Source organism: Siphateles boraxobius, unplaced genomic scaffold (genome assembly GCF_051911475.1).
Source record: "Siphateles boraxobius isolate OS27281-9 unplaced genomic scaffold, OSU_SipBor_1 46, whole genome shotgun sequence".
In the NCBI taxonomy this organism is placed as follows: domain Eukaryota; kingdom Metazoa; phylum Chordata; class Actinopteri; order Cypriniformes; family Leuciscidae; genus Siphateles; species Siphateles boraxobius.
Window position 1 is genome coordinate 1,774,173 of NW_027509097.1, and position 26,362 is coordinate 1,800,534.

At 36.1% G+C, this 26,362-nt stretch overlaps 1 protein-coding gene and 1 long non-coding RNA gene across 2 annotated transcripts in view; one reads left to right on the forward strand and one right to left on the reverse strand.

Annotated features, from left to right (window-relative positions):
• Window positions 1–1,019: 1,019 nt before the first annotated feature.
• The window catches only part of tcerg1l (transcription elongation regulator 1 like), an 87,735-nt gene continuing 62,392 nt past the window's right edge, over window positions 1,020–26,362 (reverse strand). Inside the window, exons 5-13 of the mRNA XM_077200231.1 lie at window positions 15,665–15,790; window positions 11,388–11,470; window positions 9,806–9,894; window positions 7,204–7,346; window positions 5,556–5,631; window positions 4,737–4,833; window positions 4,438–4,527; window positions 3,138–3,256; window positions 1,020–2,241 (exon numbers count right to left, since the gene is read on the reverse strand). Coding sequence (XP_077056346.1) covers window positions 2,085–2,241; window positions 3,138–3,256; window positions 4,438–4,527; window positions 4,737–4,833; window positions 5,556–5,631; window positions 7,204–7,346; window positions 9,806–9,894; window positions 11,388–11,470; window positions 15,665–15,790 — 980 coding nt within the window. The 3' untranslated portion in view covers window positions 1,020–2,084. The remainder of the gene's footprint in view (window positions 2,242–3,137; window positions 3,257–4,437; window positions 4,528–4,736; window positions 4,834–5,555; window positions 5,632–7,203; window positions 7,347–9,805; window positions 9,895–11,387; window positions 11,471–15,664; window positions 15,791–26,362) is intronic.
• Window positions 21,860–22,621, forward strand: LOC143710246 (uncharacterized). The gene is made up of 2 exons (XR_013194495.1): window positions 21,860–21,937; window positions 22,526–22,621. It is a non-coding gene; the product is annotated as an uncharacterized LOC143710246 (long non-coding RNA).

Below are 26,362 nucleotides of genomic sequence, written 5' to 3' on the forward strand. Positions count from 1 at the left end.
TCTGACGACCAAATCGCGGCCAAAACCTTAGTGTGCACCCTGATTTATTTTTAAACTTGCTGCATGAGAAATGTAAATTGTGTATGTGTCTTGCTGAAAAATGTCCACAGTAACAAGTGCAAATTTTCCATCAACATTTAATTAGTCACACTGAATTCTGACATAGAGTAAAAACAAAATGAAACTTGACATTTATTCAGCTGACATTTCTTCTGGCATGTCAAAGTTAATTAGGAAACTGGACATGAATAACTTGTTTTCTGTGGCCAAGAAGATTGTATGTGACAATTTTCTAGAGGTCGTGTATTATATTCAGAAATGTTTAATTGGAAATTGCTTTTTATTTAACTTTCCACAATATATGTCATTTATTTGAATATCAACAAAAGTGATTATCAATAAAATCAAATGTTTGGAGGCTGAAAGCTCTAACTGAAGTATTACAGTAAAAAAAAGTAGAACATTTAATGAAATGTCAACATAACATACATATTCATGTCCCAACAATAAGGATGACATTGGAAAGTTTTGCAAAGGTCACTTTCCCATTTTTATTTGATTTATTTTTATCTTATTTTTGTCGCTATTGTTTAAATCCAAAGATGATGTACAATAAGTTTTGATGTCTTGAAAACAAACATTTAAATTCCTGGGATGTTTTGAACATTGTTGTTCATCCTGCTGCTTTCAATGTCAACATGGTAATCCTAGCTGGCTAAAATAAATTATTTGTTGAAATTGCAAGAAGGACTTTGCAAAAGTCTAAATGTGCTGAAAATTATATCCAAATATTTAGAATTTGTAAGAATAAAAGACATATATATTAAGTCTTTACACATTATAATCTTTATCTTATTTTGCAAGTAAAACAATGTTGTAGTTTTTTTCTGAAACAAAGATCAATGCTGTAAAATAGCTGGTAACATTAGCATCGCCAACAGAAAAATAAAATCCATATTGTTAAGCCCTGAATATGGTTTTTAGTGTGTATAAAAGCTGAAAGAAAATGTAAAATCGCATTTCAACCAGAATAAATAAAATAATTTATTATTCAATGAAATTTCTCTCTGTAATCGGAATCCACTTGCTCTGACTTGAGATTTACAACGCTTCACAGAGCTGTACATGAATTTTCTGTAAAAAGCATCACTTTCATTTTACAATACCATGACAAATTTAATTACAACAAACCGTTAGACAACATTTGATAAATTCTATCGACACACAACACCACTTACTGTTTCTCATAGATGCTGTCTGAATCTGGTCTTATGGTACGTTTACACGACATCGATGTACTAAAAACGGAAACGTTTTTGCAAAGTTGTCAAAATGATCCCCGTTCACACGGATCTGCGAAACCAACTAAAAACACTGTATTATTCATGCCAGGCCAGTAGTTGGCGATGTCACTTTGTAAAGAAACACTACGCGCCTATAGACTGAACACATAATACGCATGCGTATGACGTCACCGGTTTCACAAATGTACATTTTTGTAGTTTACACAGAGACGACAACCGTATTGTTTTCAAAATCTTGCAATTTGACCAAAACACCATTGTCGTATAAACGAACAGCCAAAATGCATAAAAAGTTTTCCGGTTTTAGCTGAAAACGGTGTCGTGTAAACGTTCCCTTACTCTGATAAAATGGTTTCACTTCTACGGTCACTTTCAACACAGCGCCAAGTAAATCAACATCTATTTACATTTTTTATAAAAATCATTTTCCACCTGTGCACACAGGTCAATGGCTTTAGATGCTTCTATTGAGTCAGACTCGGTATTCATGTTCAGTGTTGTGATTTAGGAACCTTGTTGTATTCAAACAGGAGATTAAGAGCTTCAATATGAAACACATTCAGATATACTGAGTTAATCCCCAAACCGCTGCCTAGACCCAGCTGGTTTTGTGTTTGTTCCTTTGTTTGAAAGTCATTAATTGAAAAGCAAACAGCAACACTGCCCTTGGCATTTGGTCAGACATATGGGCAGATGGTATCACCGTCTACGCTGTGATAAACAGTCACAGGAAATCAGGTCACAGTAGTGTGGAGACTTCACGTCCCTGTCCGCAAGCACTCATCTCATCTTCCTCAGACGCATTCGGTTCTCCTTGTCCCGCTTCTTCAATGTGCTGATGAACTGGGCAAAAAACAGTTCCTGGTCTTTCCTCTTCAGAACTTGTTTGAATCGAGGATCTTTTCCGTACTTGTCCAAAAACTCTTTAAACGTTGACCTACAAAAGAGAACATCAAAATTAGATCCTTGACAGTTATCAAATGTTTTATGTCATCAGTGTGATGGTCCTCAATTGCGATCGTGGTGGTTTTCATGGCTAGACTTTGAAAGACGTCTCATAGAGGAGATTGTACAGTCGTGAGTCTCAAGTCTGGAAAACAGCTGTAAACACATGAACCTGCACAGAGCAAATACAGCAATAATGCACAATTTTGGGAAACCACTCATTTTGGTGCATTTGCTATCTGAAATCTTTAATTAAATAATTTGCTGAGGATACAGTGGTTGCCAGAGCATTCTGGGTGGTTATTAGAGAATTTTCTAGGCGATTGCTCGGGTGTTTTTGCTAGGGTTTTCGAAGCACATAGTTTGTGTTCTGGATAATAACTATATGTTTTGTTGCCTTGTGAGAACTTGCAATGAAAGCATGCCGAGGAAATGTTTAACGCAAACATATACATAGTTCTTTATCATATTTCTACACAGCAGTTAATTATTTAAGATGATCTTTTCTTTTAAAAAATCTCACTGGTTTGCTTCAAGGACAGGAACTGTGAATGTGTTAATATTAGTGTATGGATTCACATCTCTTCTATTCCATTCATTATAATTGAATCAGGTGAAGAATAGAGTAAAAGCGAAAGACAGTCTCTGTTCAACCTGCAAATAGGCAAACTTCAAGCCGAGAGCTAATCCCTGTGGCATGTTTGAATTCAGTTCTGTCAGAAACCTTTAACAAGAAACAAGGTTATAATCAAACACGACCATCAGTTATTTAAAACTTTTGCTGAATGAATAATCCACGCTAGAGATGTTTTTTAAAAAAAAAAATTTTATTAATGCATCAGCAAAAGCAGTCACACTTATTTAATCTCATATACTGTATAAGCTCACCTGGTTGTGATTTTTGACTCCTCCAGCAGTTTTCTGTATTCTTCTTTCGTTTGCTGGAGTTTGCATTTTTTCTCTTTGTGCTCCTCTTTCATTCTTGCTTTGACAAACTGATCATAAATCTGTGGGGAAATAAATAAATAAATAAATAAATAAATAAATAAATAAATAAATAAATAAATAAATAAATAAATAAATAATATTCAATATTAAAAAATGTGAAGATATATGTAATGTTTATTTATACTACAGGGCTGTTGAATGCATGATTCTGCTTGGTTGACGAACGTTCTAAGGTGTGCAATTATTTTCCGGGAAACGCACGGCTAAAGTAGTTCTAGGCAGGTTTTGACCGCATTACAGGTTCATATCACTTCGCCAACTGATTTCAGTTATTTTAAAGTTTCTTACAGCCTACAACAGCAAAAAACAAAAAACAAAACAAAAACTACACTAACCAAGCAATTAAATATAGTAAACAATAGGATAGAAATTACATTTTTATTATGTATGGAAAGCACATGCTCTTTTTCTCCCACTCAAATGCAAACACATATAGTACGGACACACACTAGCACAGAAATGTGTTATTAGTGCTATTCTGATGATTTTATCAGTAAAATAGTCTAGCAACTTAAAATCTACATGACATTTCTCACTAGCGAGGTAATAACAGCGCTGTTCTTGAAGCAGATAAACTTACAGTCACAGACTCAGGTAATTTACACACACTTAATCTCTCTCTCTCTCTCTCTCTCTCTCTCTCTCTCTCTCTCTCTCTCTCTCTCTAATAACAACAGCACTAGTCTGCTATCAATTGCTCATGCCTCTGTTACTAGCTCTAAAATTGTGTTTTGGAATTAGCAACGGAGGCATGGGTTGAGATGAGTAAGAATTAGTCCCACACACAAGAGCGTTTACAGAAAAAAAAAAAAACGCACAAATGTCTTAACATCTGAACAATGTCTTGAGGAACCATAGTTTAAGCATAATTATTGACTCTGGCACGTTGAATTACTAAGAAATATAGCACATGTCCGCTTTATGTCACGGCCGTATTACCACCTTCTGCATTATTTTCTAATTATTCCTTACATAATATATAGTGCAAATCATTTTCAATATTATCCTAAATGATGTGATACAGTTTATACAGTTAATGCAAAACCTTAGTTCTTACCACCAATTACTAAACTTTTAAAACTATCATGGTGGTACTGTACGCCTGTGGAAGTGTTGAGGTAATGAAGTTTTATTAATGTTTGAGGTTTATTGACGCTGATGTGAAAGCTTCATGTCATACCTGTTTACGTTCCTCTGGACTCAGCAACAGGTAACGTGGATCAAATACAATTTTGTGCAGTTCTTTCTCCCAGGTGGAGAATGCAGACACCTGTTTAAGACACACAGAATGATTGATGCCCACACAGAACAAACGCATGTCAATGCGTCACCCACCTCATTATAAACTGTTACAATCTGTAAGATTATTATGGCCCACTGAATTTTCACTTTAGGGTGAACTATTGGATTAATCTTTATCTCCTTTATTCCTTTAAGACTGAAGTTTCATTATTGTCCCAAAATCACTGAATTTCTCACCCCCCTTTCCAGAAGCATGTCTCTGAAATGGCTGATCCGGAGCTCCAGCGATAATGATCCATTTTTTCCTTCATCACACTCATCAGGATGGTCCAGTCTTTAAAGCGATGGAGATAAAATACAACATCTTTAATGCTGTTAATATCTCAGGGGGTAATGTCCAATAGACTGCATTGATTCAGCCCAAACTATTATGATATGTGCGAAAATTACGGACGAGTGCGCAAGGACCTGTAAGGTTTTAAACTGAACTGTGAGAGTGAAAATCAGATGTTTTTTGGCTGGAATGATGTACTTGGTCCGAGACTCACCTGAATCCCGGGATCACACTACGCCAGTTAAAATAAAAGTTTTTAACAAAGACTTGTCAATGGATAACTCACACAAATATTACAGTAAACATTGTATAAATTAAATATTCATGTCATTTCAGCAGTTCTCACTTTGAATTTTTTTGCTATCACTAAATTGAATCATACACTGAAAAAAAAAAGGTTGCCGTAAATGATATATTCAATGTAAACAAAATCTCTCAGTTCCTTGAAATGTAAAGTGAAGGCTTGTGTTCTTGTCTCTACGCAGACATTTGGACATACATCAAACACCCAACTGTTCGTTTTAAATCATCAACACGAGAGACAGATTGAGAAATTTGCATCAAGCTGTGAGTGCAGATGTTGCCCACCACAAATCAGAGACTTTGAGACTGTTGAGCTGAAATTATTAAGGTGAGTGACATACAGCACATCTGACACTGACACTTAAAGCAGACTCAGGATACATCTGTTGTCATATTTTGCATGGCTCGACCCGACTTACTTGTAGCGCTTGGTGTTTGAACTACGTTCCTCTTCATCCTCGTCATCATCCTCATCAGCAGAATTTGTGCCGTCGTCTATTGATGGAACAAACCATGCTATAGATTAATATATCCTACAAAGTATATAGTTTTATTTATGCACACAACACCCGCTGTTTGATATACTGTACCTGGATCATGCCAGGTTGTTTATCTGAAAAGTACAATTAGGAACTAATTTACTCGAATAGATTAAGGTCATCAATAAATAATCTCCATGAAACGGCAATAAAACTAAATCAATAAAGATGAAAAGCCTTCTTTGAAATGAAGCCAACCATATAATAACTTCCAGACAAGATCCAGACTAATTCAATATTTGCAGAGCCGCTTCATTGGATTACTGCTTTTAAGTAATCCACGAGAACACCACTTCTTTTTTGGTGTGTGTATTAAACTTTGCATGAGCATCAGGATTTTTGCTTAGGATTAAACTTCATCCCTTGTTAAGTTCATCCCTTTTACAGTGCTCCTGTATCAGTCATGAGTTACACTTCACTGATTCAGCAACTTAATCTGAACTCAAATGACTCACCTTGAGGCTACAGTAGGACTTGCCAACATGATCTCAATAGTATTTGCAATTACTGTACGCTACCATTCAAAAGTTTGGGGAAAGTACATTTTTTGTGGGTTGGGTTGGGGGTTAACATTATCAATCATTGTAAAGATAATGTTACAAAATTTATATTTCAAATAATGCTGTTCTTTTTAACTTTCTATTCAACGTGAAATTTAACCTGAAATGACGCCTTCAAAATATTAATCAGCGCAACTCTTTTCAACATTGATAATATATGATTTTTTTCTTGAGCAGCAAACAGCATATTAGAATGATTTCTGAAGGATCATGTGACACTGAAGACTGGAGTAATGATGTTGAAATTCACAGGAATAAATTAAATTGTATCATATATTCAATTAGAAAACAGTTATTTTAATAATATTTCACATTTATATGTTTTCCAGCCTTGGTAAGCATAAAAGTCTTCTTTCAAAAACATTACAAATAAATATTACTAAACCCAAACTTTTGTTTCAGAACTTGTCTTTTTGAACACTTACTTTATTTCAATTAGGATACACACTCAAACAAAATATCAACAGACTGAAAGCATATTCAATGTAAACACATTATAACAGGTTCATGGAAATCACAGGTTGAGATGAGATTGAATTAGAAACACAGTTACCACATTTACTGAATCTTCCATAATAGTTTCTGTTTGTGTGGTTTCTAAAGATGATGATGTTTTCATTATATATTTCATACTTGCTACATTTTTTTTAACCCTTATTTAACCAGGGAAATCCTTTGAGAACAAGTCTCTTTTACGAAGGAGCCCTCGTAAAATCTTACGAAGGAGATTTTTTTTTTTTGATAATTAAATACAAATGATTTATCTTTGTTTGTGCCATTTGGATTTCAATTACAAATAAATTTACCATTAAATAGGTCAGAAAACACATTTCCTGCATACTAATTTGTGCACAATCTATCCTAAATTGTATCTAAAATTGGATATAATGCGTCCCAAATCATGGTATGTTTAAAAGAGAATGTTAAATATGTCTGAATAGTTTACTATTTCTAAGCCAGAATCTCACCTTTCTTGCGTTTATGTGGCGGGTCCTCGATGATTCGATTGAGGTCTCCACGGTCTTTCAGATCCACTGGTTTATCCCATACTGACAAATGCATGGTGGGATTGAAGAAGAACACCCTGTCATCGCCTGTCCACACCACACACCTAGAGAAAAGAGAGATGCTGTTATGCTTTTATACACACACACACACACACACACACACACACACACACACACACACACACACACACACACACACACACACACACACACACACACACAACACACACACACACACACACACACAGGATTCAGGGTCACACATGACAGCTAAGAACCACTAAAACCAGATGGGCTGAATTATTACTATTATTATTTTTCACAATCATCGTTAAGCTGTTTCACAAGATATGTTTCAATGGATAAAATCTGCAATATGTCCAGAATCAAGTATCTACAAGCCTATTATAGGTTTTAGATTCTGGTCATAAATCCAAAAGTGACCAATTTTTCAGGCGTTCCGCACTAGATATTCATACCTTACAGTGATAATTTTAGACCCATTTCAGGCCTCATTCAGGGTAAGTCGGATAAAGAATTCATGGATTCTGCAGTAGTCTGTGAGGTAATTTGATACAACCTCATGCCAACCATGACAAACCAATCCTGACATTTCATTTTGCTACCCAATCGCATCAGGGAGATCGGCAGTGCCTTCCTGTACCGTAAAACGGACCCAATGATATTAAAAAATCTTTGAAAAGGCGAATCCGCTCTGCTCATATGCAGTTAATCATTGTGCAAACATAGTTGCATGCTTCATTTGTCCTTCCTTGCAGGGATTCTTGAATTTTTAAATCATGTCCATGCAACCTCCATATAAAACAATAACTACAAAATTTAGAGCACTATTTTATTCTACACAAAGCACCATTTCATTGCTCAGAGGTTGTTGTGTATAATATTTTTTTTCCATGCCTTTCTGTCTCAGCGTACTATGCAGAACTACTATAATCTATTCTTCCAAACACTGTGACTGTGCCACTATCCAACTTTATTGAACCAATGTACCATCTCAAAGTTGATCCTAAAAAAAAAGACACAAATGAGACAATTGACATACATTGATTAATCTTCATTTGATTCTTAAGGCCTGTTAACACCAAGGATGATAACTATAATGATTACAATAAAGATATAGTTCTAATAATTCTGAATATAAAATAATTGAATACACCACAACTATAACGATAACGGCACAAATAAATGTTATCGTTGGAATCACTTTCAGAACTACTTTTTTCCCCCGATAAAAACACGGACATCCAATCAGAATCTTAAAGAGCATTTAAAGCAGCAGACAATAAACTCCAGCTCCCCTTTTAATAAACAATATCATGCATTGGTGTGGACGCTAGTATACTTATGGTTATGGTTATGGTTATAGTTATGGTTCTTGGTGTGAACGGGCCTTTAAAATCCCAAGATCGACCATTTAGTCCTCAGGACTAAAACCATACCAGGGTTTCCTGCATCGGTTATCAGTGGTGACGGATCCTGCTGCTGAATTCACAGTCCCAAGCCAAAAGAACTCATAAAAAAAGCCATTGTACCGCAAAATAATGGCAAAAAAACATGTTTTTATTTGACCTCATGTGCTGCGCAGATCAACAACAAACATGACACACACATATGATTCTTATGAACTAGAACCTCTGAGTTCAAAACAGGCTGTGTCCGAAATCGCACACTCTCTTGAGTAGGTACCTCTTTTAGAATAAGTACCTACTTTGCGACCGCTAAAAAATGATGTTCAACATAGTATGAATGTCTGCAGTATGAATGAAATCCGGACGTACATTCGCCATGTTGTCATTACCATGTGATCTCACTTGATCTTTCTTTTTTGTCTAGACTCTAGAATGGGTTTTTATGCACCACAGGAATCTTATCCTGCATATATATTTGGATAATCACACAAACCCCAAATTCTGCAAAGCTGGTGTCATCAACCACATGGTAAAAGCAATGATTTACCAGTTCAAGCTAGCTAGTGTGTGTCAACAAAAGCTGAATGCCATAAGCCATGACGCCTGCTGGGTTTCAAAAATGTGTGTGTGTATGTGTATGTTTGTGTGTATGTTTGCAGGGAAGGAAAGCCCACATTGCTTTGGCAGAGAGAAATGGATGTCTTGCACAACACATTGTCCTAATGCAGGTTTTCGATTGGATGTCACAGCATCTGTTGGAAGTTTGCCATGTGCACTGCTGTATTTTATCCAAGCATGTATTACTGTCATCAAACAGTTATACAGCAGCATGCATCATTTAAATGGTGGTAAAGCTGCTGACATTTATGACAGAATGAGAGGAGATAAAACAAACATCTTTATATCACTATATAAGAACAAAGAGGCTAATAAAGCATTTCAAAACACAGGAGAAAAACACTGCAACTACAATATTGGCATTTTAAAGTGTAGGTTGAGACTGAGACAATTGTGAGAGAACAATCGATTGGTCATTATCTTGCATTGCGGAGAGTCTATTATTATAAATAAAGATACGTCAGATTAATGGTGAGCAGTACAATCATATCTGTGCAGACAAAACGGGTAGTTACCATGGTGATCCAGGTATAGGCGTGGTTGCAACTGGCCGCTTGTCTTTGGGCAAGATGTCCTCATCCATACTGACTTTAAAAGGCCCATCCTGGACACACACACACACACACACACACACACACACACACACACACACACACACACACACACACACACACACCGGAAGGAAAGATACACAATAAAATACATACAAGAGCATGTGATGTTGTCTGAGTGACCGAAATGGCGATTTGAGTCTTGTTATGAGGAATGCTTAAATTTATATAAGTGTGTGTGTGTGTGTGTGTGTGTGTGTGTGTGTGTGTGTGTGTGTGTGTGTGTGTGTGTGTGTGTGTGTGTGTGTGTGTGTGTGTGTGTGTGTGTGTGTGTGTGTGTGTGTGTGTGTGTGTGTGTGTGTGTGTGTGTGTGTGTGTGTGTGTGTGTGTGTGTGTGTGTGTGTGTGTGTGTGTGTGTGTGTGTGTGTGTGTCTGTGTGTGTGTGTGTGTGTGTGTGTATGTGTGGTCTGACATTAGCTAAAAAATTATTTGTTTTATTAATATAATTAATATATTTTAATAAAATGTTTAGCTGTGATTTATAGCATCATGGAGAAATGCAAAGGTAGGGCCTGATCAAAGTCATCTAAAATTAAAAAGTAACCAAATTAATTTAAGAAATCAATGCTTATTGCTTAATATCCAGTAACCACAATTTTGCAAGCATACGTGCAATCCCAGAATGCATTGTGTAGAGCTCAGTGAAAACATGGTTTGAACAGTGGTTTGAGTGATTAATAATGTCAATTAATATACTTTATTCAATACCGAAAATTATCCATACAAATAGTTCCAATAATAATACAAAAATAATAATAATTGACCCATTATTTATGTGACTAATGTATTGTTATGCTTATTAGAGTATCATTTTCTGTAACATCGCTGTATACTTTCAAAGTCACTCAGTCTCTCATTTTAGTTCATTTGCAGCAACATTTTGAAACAAAGCAGGTGTTTGTGGTGTTTTTTTTTTTTCTACTTTGTAATCACGCAAGCGAAGTGAACCTCAATTATCTCATCCCAAACAAGGGTTACAAGGCTAATAATAAAATATAGCGTTGATTATCAACCTGATAAATGGTCTAGATGTGTTCAGCCTTGAACACACACTAGGAAAACAACCAATTACCCAGTCCCTGCATGACCGAATGCTGCAGATTACCGATTCTCCACATACTGTCGGGGTGGCGGTCTTCCACACTCTTTACGGTCAAATGAATTACCGTTCTGGTGGAATTTCACTAATTAATCTGGATGAGAAGATTTCAAAAGCCGTCACCTATGGGGACACTGTGGTACGGCGCACTTCAACAAAAGCGATTATTAACTCAATCTTAATTGGACTCCAAATCTGATTCTGTCCGCAGTGTGACCTTTTCCACAAATCAGTTCGATATTCTTTCTCCCTCTAAGACAATCCAAAACAATTTTACTGAGGATCATGGTCTGGCAACAAATGAACTGAATGGCAATGGCAAGTACATGGATGTTGCCTATAATATCATTTTAAGAATAGCTCATGAGAGAAAGACAGATTACAAACCTCAGCTTTAGCCTCTGGGTTTGGACCGCGGCGGAGAACTAAGGCGTCTGTGCAGGATGGCTTCTTTAATTCCAGTATCTTATCTGAGGACAGAGATAAATGCTCAATATCCCCCTGTTGCCCATTTTGAATCCACATTGTTTCTTCAAACAATCTGCACCCCATCAACGGTAAATATAGTTCAAATAAAAAGAGAAAAAGACAATTCCCACTAAATGGATGTCAGAGATTCTAATTAAACACTCAAATACTCACTTCATACTAATCAAATTATGTGGCATTCAAATTCATCAATGAAATCCCTTTATGAAATATTGCAAATCAGTTTATACGAGAGCTATGTTTCATTGGTCCTTCTATTTTAAGATTAGCAATCATCAAGAGGGGTGCCTTCATTTGCACATATGGATATATGCGTTTAATTATAGCTATGTTCATATGTGTGAATGACAGGATTTTTCTCTGCTTGATTGCTATTCTTCATGCAATTCCACCACAGTTAAAAGGTTGTGTTTTGTATTTTTCTAATTCAATATTAATCATTCAATTATGAAAATTAAGATTATTGATTACTGAGATTTGACTACTTGTGAGGGTAAAATTTCCTCACTTATAGTGAAGTATAATGACAACCGATTATAAATCAGCCAACACATATTTATATTTAAATCTAGTGTTTTGCACATCTATCTCTATTGGGAAGGTTTGGAAGTAGTGGTGGGACTTAGAAAATATCATTAAAATCATATAAAATCAGTGGAAGTCTATGTAATTGCCTCACCAATATAGTAAAACAAACATACATGTGTGTATGTGTGTCACAGTGTTAAAATAGTATTTTTACATATTATTACTGGTTTACTTTATTGATGCAGCCTATAAGCATAAAAGACAAATTTACTGACCCCAAACTTTTGAATGGTGGTGTATATACAGTATACAGAAAGTGTAATATATTGAGTCCAAACAATTAAATGCTGTTTGCTCAGGATGAATATTGACAAAACATTCAGAAAATCAATAATGTAAAAAAAAACACAAGCAACATCGTTACAAGCAACATCAAAAAGTTATCAAAAGACATTACAACATTCTGAAGAGCAATTGACAAGCATAAATCTTGTTACAAAAACCAAATAACAGCTTTGAGGCAAATCAATAAGAAAACTACATACTGAGACTGTCAGTAATGGTAGAAACCATTATACAACACAAAGCCAGTCACTTTAGATAGTTTGAAAATACTTAAACTCAATCTGCCCCAAAAATAATTCACACTTTATCTCCATGCAAAAGTATGAAATTAGATGTGGCAAGCATAAGGTGGAGTGGAAATCAAATGCGCTGCTTGATCTTTTGTCCTGCGTGAAATTCAACTCAAGCGGGCTGCATACTGAAACAGCTTAGGATAAAACAACAAAGAAACATCAGCGAGAAATAGATCCTGTTCAGAGGTGTGAATGGAGATTGCCAAAGGTTGTCTTGATTCTAAAGTTACGCAAAAGGCATGCAAATAATTCATTCTGATGGTATATCAGCATATAATACAACTGGTTGTACAATTTAAAAAATGTATATTTGAAAAATGCAATGACAAATGACAATGTTCAAAATCGATGTTTGGGTCGGTAAGAAGTTTTAAAAACTTTTTTATTGTTAATGTTTTAAAGAATGCTCATCAAGGTTGCACTTATTTGATTACATACAGAAAAACAGTGATATTGTGAAACATTCTTTCAATTTAAAATAATGTTTTCCATTTTACTATATATTGTAAACTGTAATTTATTCCTGTGATCAAATCTGAATTTTCAGCATCATTACTCCAGTCTTCAGTGTCACATGATCATTCCGAAATCATTTTAATATGCTGATTTTTTTGCTCAAGAAACATTTCTGATTATTATCAATGTTGAAGACATTTGTGCTGCTTCATATTTTTGACCAATTTAATGTCTCCTTGCTTTTCTTTCAGAAAACACTTTTATACTTTTGAGCACGAGCAGTAGTGTATGTATACAGTTAAAAGTGGCATAAGGGGGGCAGATAGTAATGGATTTCTTACAAAACATCTAGCACTGACAATTCAGATTAAACTTGGATGAAACGGTTCTGGCCCCCTAGCAACTCTTTGTATTTCAACAAGCAACTGCTTTGCAATAAAGGCTGAATAAAGATTCAGTTTGATTTATATCAGTCATCAGCTGGAAGCGTTGACGAGAAACCTCTCATCCACGCCTACACAAACCATTCATCTGTTTCTGTTAGCGCAGACACTTCCGTGGCAAGCTTCCATTCTGAGGTCTTACATAGACAGAAGACAGTATAGAAGAATAACTGTGTGGCGACTAGTTGAATCATAAGCTGTTTATGCTGTTGTCTAAAACATGCAACACATAAAGCAGAACTGCAGAGACTCACAGTGTAGAACCCTTACGAAAAACAACTTTTTCAAGTGTTCTATTAGTATACTTCTTTTAAACTAAAAAATAAGAAAGTATACGTTCAGTCTACATTTTATATACTTCTCAAAAATATACTTCATGTACTTCTCAGAAATGCACTTAAAATTACACTTAAGTGTACTTGAATTATACTGATAGAAAAGTCCAAGTATATTTGTCTTTAATATACATAAAAGTCTTTATGTATATTATACTTACTACAAAAAGTATACTTGAAAATATACTTGAGCATACTTAAGTATACTTGTATACTTATTTTTCGTAAGGGAAGGAAATAAGGTGATGGTTGAACATGCTGGATATATGATCTGTTTTGTTTACAGATTTCAGAGTGAGATCTGTCTTGTTTAACATACTGTACAATAGCTTTTTTTCCACCGCTGGGCCAAACTGTTCTAAGAACAGTAAGGTACGGTTCCAGTTATATTTACACTTGAGCTTGATTTGGCACAGAAGGATTACAAACTTGGTTCGGCTCGGAATTCTAATTTAGCCAAAACTTAATTTTAATTTTTTCATTTTAATATTTCATAAATTATATTTGACCTAATGCTTGTATTTAAATATTTTATACTCTACCAATGATAAAACTGTGCTAGAAGATGAGTTTTGTAAATAAAGGCCATTGGTAGGAAGCCTTTGAGCTGTTTTTATTATCACTATAATATAGTGGTTTTCAATTTGCATAACAGTGGCTGTAAAATATGTATGGGAATGGCATATTTTTGGTTTGGTTTCCCTTTATTTTGATGGTCAACACATTCTGTTGACAATGAGTAATGTTGTACCTAAATGTCTACTAACTATCATTAGAGTGTTAGTCAAGTATTAGTAGACTGTTAGGCCATGTGTCAACCAGAGCATTTTTAGTCAGCTGAAAATGCTAGGCGCTCTGCTGAAAACGCCTAGCTGTAGGCACTTGAGAGTGTTTTGGCAGTACAGCATTTTTTTATTTTTTCAGTTGAGACACTTTGCTTGTTATGATACGGAATATCCAGGAAAGTGATATTAGTATTTCATTTCACACATATTGTGTTTCTGTGTTGATTCTATATTAAAATGTCGACACAATGTAGCATATTTTCTCTTGCTCTTGTTTTAAATTATTTTGTTCCATTATTATGCTTGTTGTTGTCATCTGTTGACGTTGAACAAGCAGAATGTGGCGGTTGGTCGGTGTGATATTTGTCCCGCCCCTCCTACACTGTGATTGGAAGGTTGGGTAAAAAGTGACAGTGATGAGCGCTGCGTTTTACTCCAAAGTTGAACATTCTTCAACTCTCGGCGACCAGTAAAAAACGCTGAGCGCTCAGTGCTTCAGCGTGAAAAAAACGCTCAGCTCCTCATTACGCTCCTGGCGTTTAAAAAACGCGCAGCTCCCATTGAAAACAATTGAAAAAATACGCCAGCTGCGTGAAAAAAAAAACGCTTTGGTGGACACACAGGTTAGGGTTTGAATAAGTTGACATGTAGTTTTAAAGTTATTTATAGTCAGTAGAGTGTCTGTTGTAGCAGGATCACAATAGCAGAGTTAGAAGATATTAAGCAGACAGTCTGCTAATTCTCTAATGAAAGTTAGTTGACATGTAGTTGCAAAGTTACTTATAGTCAACAGAATGTTCAAAAGGGACCATCAAAATGAAGTGTTTCCTTTGGTTTTGATATTTGGGATATGGTCATTGGGCAATTTTTTATTGGCCATTGAGCTAGATTTGTTATGCATACTTGGCAACCCTGGTTGCCATACACAATGGAAATCCAATTGTGAGAATGCTACTAAGATTGTATTATATATCATGTGTGTAATCTCACTTGTCGGTCTTTGTCCCTTCCAGTTTCCAGTGAGTAGGGTCACTCCAGGAGCAGAGAGTGATGTTAATGCGGTGATCTGAGATGGAATCACGGGTCCCAGCAAGCTCTCCCAGCTTCTACGTGTTCCTGTATGCCACAAAGAAAACATGGAAGTACATTTTACTGTGCATGAACCACAGAGACATACTGAGAGAGAGAACGACTGAGAATTACAGATACAGACTGGTCAGCCATAAATTCAATCCAACTAAAACAAACTTAAAGGCACAGTATGCAAGTTTTTCAAAACAATAACAAAGGTGTAGCTTGATGACTGCGAGAGTGAGCGTGGAATCATGGGAGTTGCCACTTGACAAAATAGTGTTGTCTCTGAGGCATGGTACAAACATGTTACTCGCAGTAAATCAAGAAATTTAGAGATTAAATTTACAGAAACAATAAGACTATAATAATGATTACGTTTTCTGTCAATAAAGTATTCCGAACAGTTACTCAGCTGTCTAATCAAACACATAATATATTATATTAGTGGCTGGGGTGTTTCCATGGTTTCTACGGAAGTAAAGGGTAGCGTGGATATGACGTCATTGACAGGCCGAAGCAATGACAAATACACTGATTAAAATAGCTGATTTCTCTGGATTTAAACATTGTTGGAAACATTTGGGATAATGTACACAGGTTAACACAATATATAACATTGTTCCAGTGGGTTTTTTGTATGTTTTAATCCAAATATCTTACATATTGTGCCTTTAAGGTGGTTCTATGTGTTTTTCAACTGGTCCAGCTAAAAGAGTGTCGATTACAAGTTGGTGGCGCTGGTTTCGGTCATCTTGGTTAAAAAAATAAAAAAATAAAAAAATAAAATAAAACCTCAATGGTTTAAAAAACAAACTTGACCAGCTTAAGCTGAAATAAGCTGTTTATACAGCCGGTATTACATTAAACCATGTTATTTCCTATTAAATCTGACCAACTGTGAAAAGTAATACTATTAGAGAGATGATGCCAAGGACACTACAAAATACACAAACAAACTGCATTGCAATTCAGTCTGGCTATCCGGTTTCCACAAGCCAATAAGGCTATGGAATCATTTCCCAAATCTCAAACCTGTTATAAAGAAACCTACAGGAGGACCAATCAACATTCACTTCATCATTGGGAATCAAAGGAGTGTTTAATTTTACACTCTAACTTATTAAATTCATCAAAGCTTCAATCAAAAGTTCCTCTGGTTAAACACTGAAAATGTTGGAAAAGCCTGGAGGCTCTCTCTCATCAACCGGGCCATATTTAACCTTTAATTTTCTAGCGTCTGTCCGAATTCTGCTCAACAGTCTCTGCTTCTTCATAAAGGTTAATTACATTTGGCTTCAGCTCTGGGCTGGGCATTGCTGAAATCCAGAGGGGTTGACAGATTGTCAGGTTGAATATGTATGTGCCATTTCCAAGAGCACAAAAAGCAGATGCATTTTTAAAGCATTTGTGATGTTCTGCTTCACAAAAAAAGGTTGAAGTTATCAAGCTTTCGCGATTGTAAATGATGTTGCCCTTTCTCTGTCTGTAGTTGCCCTTTTACGCCACAAATTAAAAACGAACCAGTTAAATAATGTCAATTGAAAGAAATCATACTAAAAATAAATCAAAATGTATGTGGATATCAAAATGTGCATGGATTCGAATTTGAACCAGAAATAATAGACCATCTGGGTATCTTTGGAATATTAGTTTCAACATACTACGATTTGAGACACACTAATTCTAATTTCAAATACTATTTAGGACGAATTGTTTGTGAATAGGGACGATGCATTCATTCTCAGTTGTGTCCTGTCAGTTACTTTTTTGAAAAGATAGTGCATTATGGGAGTTAAATGAAGAGGGAGATGATGAGATCTGCTCATTAAAACATTTAATGGTGCATGAATGCATGATTTGCATCTGTTCCCTGAAACAATATGGCTGTTCTTGCCACTGCTTCAGATCCAGGAGAGATCTGAAACTCACACACAAATACTGGATTGATAACCTTAGGCAGCAATAGATCATTACTACACTTCATGATGCCTGGCTCGTCTCTAGGTTACGAGGCATTAGCTTTCATTTATTTCACTCAAAGTTGCATATGTTCCGATGCTTGCGCTGTTTCTGTACACTTGAGGACGTGTCTCACACATATCTCATCAATCTTGAATTAGCTGCTTGTCTTACGTATATAAAGATGAGATCATTTAATGAGAACAGGCACACAGGCCTCAGTAGAAATATGTCTTCCAGCTTAGGCATTAAATAATTAAAAGTGCATGATCAAAAACCTGAAAACTGATTAAAGCTACCAAAATCAACAGCAAGAGCGTAGCGTTCACTGCCTCTGCCCTAGTACTGCTTTTCCACTGCTAAAATATGACATGACTTTGAGTAGACAATCTCAATTTTGAGTGAACTGTCCCTTTAAACACTTTTTTTGTCCTTTTACATTGAGGATAAAAAAGGACGAATTTGCTCATAAAGATAAAGAGGCGTCCTGTATAAACATGTCTTTACCCTGAACCGAGCGAAACAGGGTCGATTGGTTGATATTACTCTTGGGAAGGTTAAGAGACGTTGATGCGTTTGGATGTCAGAACTGATGGGATAGAGGGTGACAAGAGGACATCATTTGTAATCTGCTGTTATGAAGGCATCAGACAGAGCAAGTGAAAGCTTTCAGAATGACCTGTATATGAAAAATGTTTGGTATGGGTGAGAGACAGAGACCTTTGCAGTCGACATGATGTGTGGTGAATGTTAAGGTTAAAATGCAAGGTCTAAAACGGTCTGTTCTACTGCTACACTCTTAAAAATAATGGTACTTTGGCATGGTTCAAATGGCTTTAACATCCATCATAGAATATTTCCATCCCACCAAAGGTTCTTTATAGTGGAAAAAGATTCTTTAGAATATTTAAATGCTCTTCACTCCAAAATAATAATGCTTCCTTTCCGTGTTCGAACTATACCGTGTCCTTCGAGGGAGCCCAATTTTTGGTCCAACGGGGGAGGGGGGGTTGGGGGGGGGGGTATGCTAGGGTTGTTCCTGCACTTGCGCGTGCCGAGGATTGAAGCGCCTTTCAGACAGGATGCGGAATGCGCGGCGCTGCGCTTTGAAACCATAGAGTTTCGAATACCATAAGAATACCATAATTCATCCGTTAAATTAGGCCTAAGACATCGAGAGTCACGCAGACCTCTAACAACATGCCTTACCTTAACACAGAATGGATTTCAAGGACTTCGCGCGCAGATCAATGTCAATGTCAATGGATAAACGGATCAATGTCCTCCACCGTTTATATTTATTCTACGAATCTTTGAGTTAACATCATACCAAACATGATTGGAATTTGCACCACAGCGCCACCACACCTTGATGCTCATGACAAGAATAGCATGTATAGTTATCTTTATTGAAGTGAATAGGTTTAAATCGCCGTCATGCATGCATGAATGATTGATATTTTTGCTATTTTAGACATAATACTCCACGATGATCACATTATACACAAAACTGAAATTGCACGTCAAAATAAAACATTGTCAATATTTTTTGAGACCCCCCAAAATTTCACGAATCACGTTTTCAGGGAGCCCATGTCTTATTAAGGGGAGCCGAGCTCCCCCTAGCTCCCCTGTAGTTCGCACCCTGCTTCCTTTAAGAACTGCTCACTGAAATGTTTTTGGGAACCAAAAACGGTTCTTCTTATTGCATCGCTGCGAAAACACTCTGGAATTTAAGTTTTTAAGTGCCTAGGTGTTTTTTATTTGGTTTGACGTTGTACCCTAATTTTTTCAGGCTAATGTAAGGCTTTGTTCCAAAAAACCAAGTGAGCTGTCTTGCTGTCTACAGCCTACTGTATACTGCATAGGCAGCATCCAAAAAGAAATGAAACCTCACACAGGTAAGTTACCAATTGTAAGCGTTCTACATTCACTGTTATGGGCTGCCGTTATGTTTACTATGCATTGAACGATCGTAGATATCCGGTTGGCGGGCCAGTCCTTCACTCTGTTGTTCAACGCATTTAAAAGCAGATGATACTGAAAGCTGACTGTACTGTTGGTACCCGTTGAGCTGCCTCCTCCTGGGTGATACAAAACACTGCTTGATCGGTATGTAGGATACATGATGTAGGATACATGATGTAGGATTTATTTGTTTGATTTGGGGTTAATTCGTTTTTTTTTAGAGATGCACCGACTACAATTTTCTAAGCCGATTCCGATTTCCGATTTTTCATGAGTTTGACCTGCCGATACCAATTTTAGCCGATTCCGATTTCATTTTTTCTAACCACTTTACAGCAAACACAAATATTTATTTTCTATCTTTTCTTTAATAGAACATTTTATATAGAACATAGAACATTTTTTGAACAAATTAAATAAAATAAAACTATATAAATTATTACTCCTGGTGTGGGAAATTCACACATATCTAAATGCAGAGTTATGGTATGGAAGAACCATTTTCATTTCCATGTATTCAACTAAAAAAAAGTGATATATTTACTTTTTCACGAAACTAAACTTCTGTATGAAAACAGGTAGGCTAATGGCAATAAAATAATATATAAATAGCAAATAAAAATAAAATAAATATAGCCTTGCAGTATAAAGATGTTTCTCAAAACACACACACACACAGCCTATTGCAATCACTTGTACATCAATGGCAAGTTTTATTTCGCAAACAGTTGTTCTCTCGTCTGCCACATGTCCAGCCAGGCTAAACAATCACTTTAATTGAGCGCCAGCAGCGCAGCAAAAATAGACTGCGCCGAAACCCCACTTCACTGCTGCTCACGCGACGCTCCTGCTCGACGCTCACGCGCTGCTCCTGATCTCGGTGTGAATGCACTCATTGATTAACATGCACGCCGGGGGAAAAAAAACCCTGTGCTGCTCACGCTTGCGGTGTGAAACAGCCATAATTCATGAGGTTTCATGATTCATGATTTTGCGCGATGTTAATCATGCGGCGCCCGAGTGCATTTGACCTGCAAAAAAAAATCGCCATATGTCAGACTGACCGGCCGGTCGCCGATCATGGCCGATCACGTGAAAATCGGCCGATTCCGATCACCAGCCGATCAATCGGTGCATCTCTAGTTTTTGTATAAATAACAGGAACTGGCCTGGTTCATCTGGAGATTCACTAGCTGCTGTTTTGCCTGGATTGCTGTTCGTTAAACGTGCATTTTGAACATCGTATCAGCAATTTTTAACCTTATTTGCTTTCTGCACGCCCGTCCTGGAATGTTGCTTGCCTAAGTGCATATTTTGAACATTGTGTCCTCAACTTTAGTCGATCACTGCATGCCCGCCCTGGACAGCTGTAATTGCCCAGCAAACATTGGTCCGACGTCATGTCCCTGGCCAAATTTAGTCGCGGTATGGACGGCATAAATCGGTAAAAATATGTAACATAGAACATTTCCTAAAAATGCATTCAGATACATTTTGAAATGTCTACAGTTGCATGTATAATTGTTATTTTAACTTTTAGCTACGTAGTTCAAAATATAGTGTATCGGGTGAGAGGACGTCACCTTGCGACGTCTTTTCCACGTGGATTTATAGTCTATCACGACCCTCTATGAAATTCTTGTGAAATATGGAAAAAACCTGTGCTTAATCCTTGCAGGGTTAATACTGCAATAATTAATTTAATTGCCCGAGTAGTTTTTAAAAGCTTGTGAAAACGTCCACTGACGTCCTTTACACGTCGATCATCAAGGCTGTGAATGACGTCAACTGACGTCTTTTGCACGTCTAGTCTAGCAAGAAAGAAACAATTATCAGGAATTATCTTTATGAAATATACGATTTGTATACAAAGTAAATATATTTACTTTATCTTGTTTAAATAAATTATAATCACAAAGTGCTCATGGTTAAGTGATTGCAAATCCACTGCATTTTAGTCATTATTTCAACCTGTTGTAGCCTAGCTGATGTATTCGTTGTTATTTTTTTATGGAGTGTATGCATATACATGTAAAACAGAAATATACGCGGTCACCATTTATGTCTGAGTTGGATGTAATTGCCCAAACCATAAACTGTGCTGCCAAGATGTAGTAACAAAAGATCTCGCGATATTACAAAATCCTGCGATGGGATTATCTCGCAAGATGTTAATGCGTCTCCCATAGATTCTGCCTGGAACTTTGACAACCACGTGGAGAGGAGGGAGTTGTGTCGATATTATTAAGAATCAAGTGTTGGGTAAGTACATTTTGTATTAGATTAACGTCATTGAGTTTTACTTGTGTGACATGAATGAACCGAAAGAAATGATGCCCACATTGTCAACTGAAATAATTTACTGAGTTTGGCTAAAATTAGCCAGTAGGCTAAACTTTGAACGTATACAACGGTATACCATAGTATAAAGTATATTGTTTAATGATACAGTCAAAGTTATTACTGTAACTTAGTAATGTAGCCTTTTGAGAGTTTCTTTCAGAAAGTAAATTATCTGAAATGGAATGAAATGTTTAGCTGGATTTTAACATGTATGTTTTCAGTAACTGCTTTAAAAATAAAGGCAGAAGATCTTTTATACAACAAAATAAAAATGTAATGCATGTTGATAACCATTTTCTAATGTTTCATTCATGATTCATTCATCTTGTTCCATGGTTTTTTAAATTTAGCTGTAGACCATTAAAATATTTTGAGAATAAGTGCATATATCATTTACCTCAAATTTATAATTTTATTTATTTAAAAAAAAAAAAAAAAAAAAAAATATATATATATATATATATATATATATATATATATATATATATATATATTCTCTTCCCTTAGATGCTGTGAAGAGGTGGAGCCCAAATGCTAAAGACTCTGAAATTGATGCAGCAATGGCAGAACACCTGAAACATGCTCCAGGAAGAGCTGGTGGATGGTGGATACAAAAAATGAGCCAAACAATGTGTTTAAAGGGATAGTTCACCCAAAAATTTTAATTGTCATCATTTACTCAACCTCATATTTCAAACCTGTATACCTTTCTATGTTATGCTAAACACAAAGATGTTTGGAAGAATGTTTGTAACCAAGTAGATGTCGCTTCCCATTAATCTTTCTCCAATAATGGTAGTCAATTGTTGCTCTATTTGCTTGGTTACAAACATTCTTCAAAATATCATCTTTTGTGTTCAGCAGAAGAAAAACTCATACAGGTTTGGAACATGAGGGTGAATAAATGAAAGAATTTTCATTTTTGGGTGAATCATCCCTTTATATATAATTCAGTATTTTGTAATTGGTATTTTAGTTTGGTTAACAAATGTTAAACATTGAAAAAATAATAAGAGACATTTTGGCTGTTCAAGATCAATAAAATGTTGTGCTAAATCAGAACATGCTGCTTTTTTTCTTATGTCCACAAATAATGTGTTCTTGTTTGTGATGTACACGTGATTAAAACGTTTTATTGACGGTCAGTTCTGACTGGACCAATTTTGGAACTTTTTAGAACCTTTGTCAAGATGTGTAAACCTCAAGACTTGATTGCCTTTCACGATATTACACAATATGTGTGTGATTATTTTAAATGCAGGCTTATATATACACTTAAATTATGCAGAAACACATTTAAACACACAAATGACGACGCATTTAGACGTCCAGGGACGCGCTGAAGAGACGTGGAATTCACGGCCAGAAAAGACGTTGAATTCACGGCCAGATGACGTCAAAGACGTCGATTCAACTTCCATTTTGGAACTATTTTTCAACCATGACGGGACGTGTCGGGCGGACGTCTTTTCAACGGTCATTACACGTCCAAATGTTTGCTGGGTGTGTACGTCTTTGAACATTAAACCAACAGCTCTACTTGATCGCTACATTGTGCTACACTCATCTAATGTGCAAGTTGTGAACATTTTTACAAGGAACGTTACTGATTGCTGTCCACCCGTTCTGCCTTTACGGCCATTGGGCAATCACGGCCATACGTTTGAATGTGCGAGCCTCCAGTTTGACCCGGGCTAGTATTTTAACTGTTTGATGCAGTTGAAGGGGTTGGCTCTTTCATTATAATTTGGGTTAAGTGTTTATATTTCTTTTCTATTATTCTGGTTTTGATTTAGTTAAATTACATTTATAGTTTGTTTCTTTATCAGTGATTTCAGTTTATCTCGTTAGATAAACTAATCCAGTTAATACATTTTTATCTCTGTTTTATTCTGTCTTATTACTGACTTTGTTTTCCTTGGCCAAGGTTTCATTGTACTTTAATCCATGTTTATATTGTTTTTCTTTGTTTATTGAGAAGTGTCTTAGAATTTATATCTTATTTTTCTAGTGTACTGCCTTCTGGAACCATTGCTGGTTCTGGTAGTTTGGGTATTTTGTGATTAAGATTATTTCAATTTCTACTCTTCATTTAAATATTACATTGATCTTTTCCTTGTTGATCCTAGTTGATGAGGGCCGAAGGTGTTGGTGTCCGGGTGGTAGTAACCCCTTCTCGTGTGCTGTGTTGTCTACCCTGTTTTTTTTTTGTGTTCACTGTTGTGTTTTTCAGTGTTTGTGGTTTCACGTGGCGACCTTTCCTGGGATTCCTTCGTGCCTTCGTGACCCTTTTCCTCCACTGGTAAGCCTCAGCAGCATGTATGAATGTGTTTTGAATTGTGTTTTAATGATTGAATAAAATGTATCTCTTTTAAAAAATTTAACCTCGTCTCTGGCTGAATTGTTTACTTGCCTGTCTGGCCTTAAGTGAATCAAAAGTATTGCAATTAGGAAATAAAGAAAATCATTCTCTGAGTGAAATTCCCAGGTTGGCGTAGTCTGTGTTTTTGGGGCAGGTTCCACCTAGACTATAAGCTCCTCGCTACTGTTTGCTCTCTGCAACGCCACAATAAAAACAGAAAAATATATTTTTTTGCAATAATCCAAAAGCATAAGCAAAAATCGAAGGTGATGCTAACTTGGTTGTCCTATAAAAATACATCATCACTGCAGCACTCTATGCATTAGGAACAACTTCGCTGCAAAGAATACATATAATGCTGTCTAAGTAATGTACAGTGTGCTAAAAAGAATTATTTTAGAAGGCAACATTAGGCAAAAAAATGCCTGTGTAGGCAGAGTTCTAAGAGTCTACACATTTTCTCCTTTCTACTATCCATCTATTTGTTTTTAATCACACAAAAACAATTCTTATGCAACTGTCTGAGAATGTCTTTCTACAAAAGGAATAGAAAAAAAGTACAGGTAGTCTCATCCATGCAGTGGATGAGTGACTGCCAAAGCAATGTGTGAAAGGCATTTGGCATATTGCAGCGAGGATCTGTAACGTCACCAACTTTCAACCATGCCAACCTGAGATATGCACATATCCATTTCCAAATATCAGCATAGTGTAGGTCCGAACAGACCACATCTTTTAACAGATGCATTTGTCTAAAGAGGTGAACTCCAATGCAACCATTGTGTATCCCACTAATTTGTATCAATTTACAATTCCTGCCATGCTAATGCGACCGAGAAAATAATAAATGTTTATTTATTTTGGGAAGCAGAATGGCCTCTTCATTATGAATGAGAATGTATTGCTACTGTTGACACTGGACCTTGAAGCCTCTTACTTGATCGTATCTGCCCACCAAGACGATTCACTGGCCTCACCATCAGACACGCTTCTGTAACTTCTGATTATATTCACTCAGCCGGGTAGCTGGTCAATTTTTATGGACCATTTATCACTTCGCCAGCCCTTTTAAACAAGATCACCACCATGAAGGTGCTATCTAATCCTATTCAAAGTGGATGAACGAATTTGGCTCGGTAGTTATTAGGGAAAAAACATGCATCACATTACTGTAAGTCAGGATAGTTGATCATCATGTTCTGAAATTTAGTATAAAAAAAATCTAATCACATTTATAGCAATTCATTCACACATTAAAGTTAATTTTAGATTCCAGGCAGTAAAAATCTTTTGTTTGTTTTGTTTTTGTATCTGACTCAATCTGTTCAATTTTTGTACTGAGCAAAAACACTATTCTACATGTCAACTAACTCTCAGTAGAGTATTGGAAGACTGTATGCTTAATATCTACTAACATTTTATTTTGATGCTCCTGAACCCTAACACCTAACCTAACAATCCTAACAGTCTAATACATAATACAGTCTACTAATACTCTAATACATGTTTGTTGACATGTACAGTAGTTGCAAAGTTACTTATAGTAGAATGACCATCAACATAAAGTGTAACCTTTAAAATGACTGTTGGCAAAGCTGAATTTTCAGCATCATTACTCCATTTTTCAGTGTCACATGATCCTTCAGAAATCATTCTATATATAAAAGACGTTTCAAGTTACTTGAGTTTAAAGTTGTCTGGTCCCAAAACACCTTTTGGGTCATTTGAACATCCAGCTCTGAAATCATTGTAGTTTTCAGGATTTAATAACTATTGATGTGCTCACCATTTAAATCACCTTTCTGCCTCTCGCTTTATAAAACTCTAGGGATCAATAATGATGTTTTTTCTCTTTTTTTTACGTATAATGCGCAATAATCACATGCTGTGAGATAAATAAACCTACAGCTTCAAAACTCATGCTTCATAATCCATTTTTGTGAGTCACGTTATTTACGACAGACTGGGAGTCTCCGAGCACT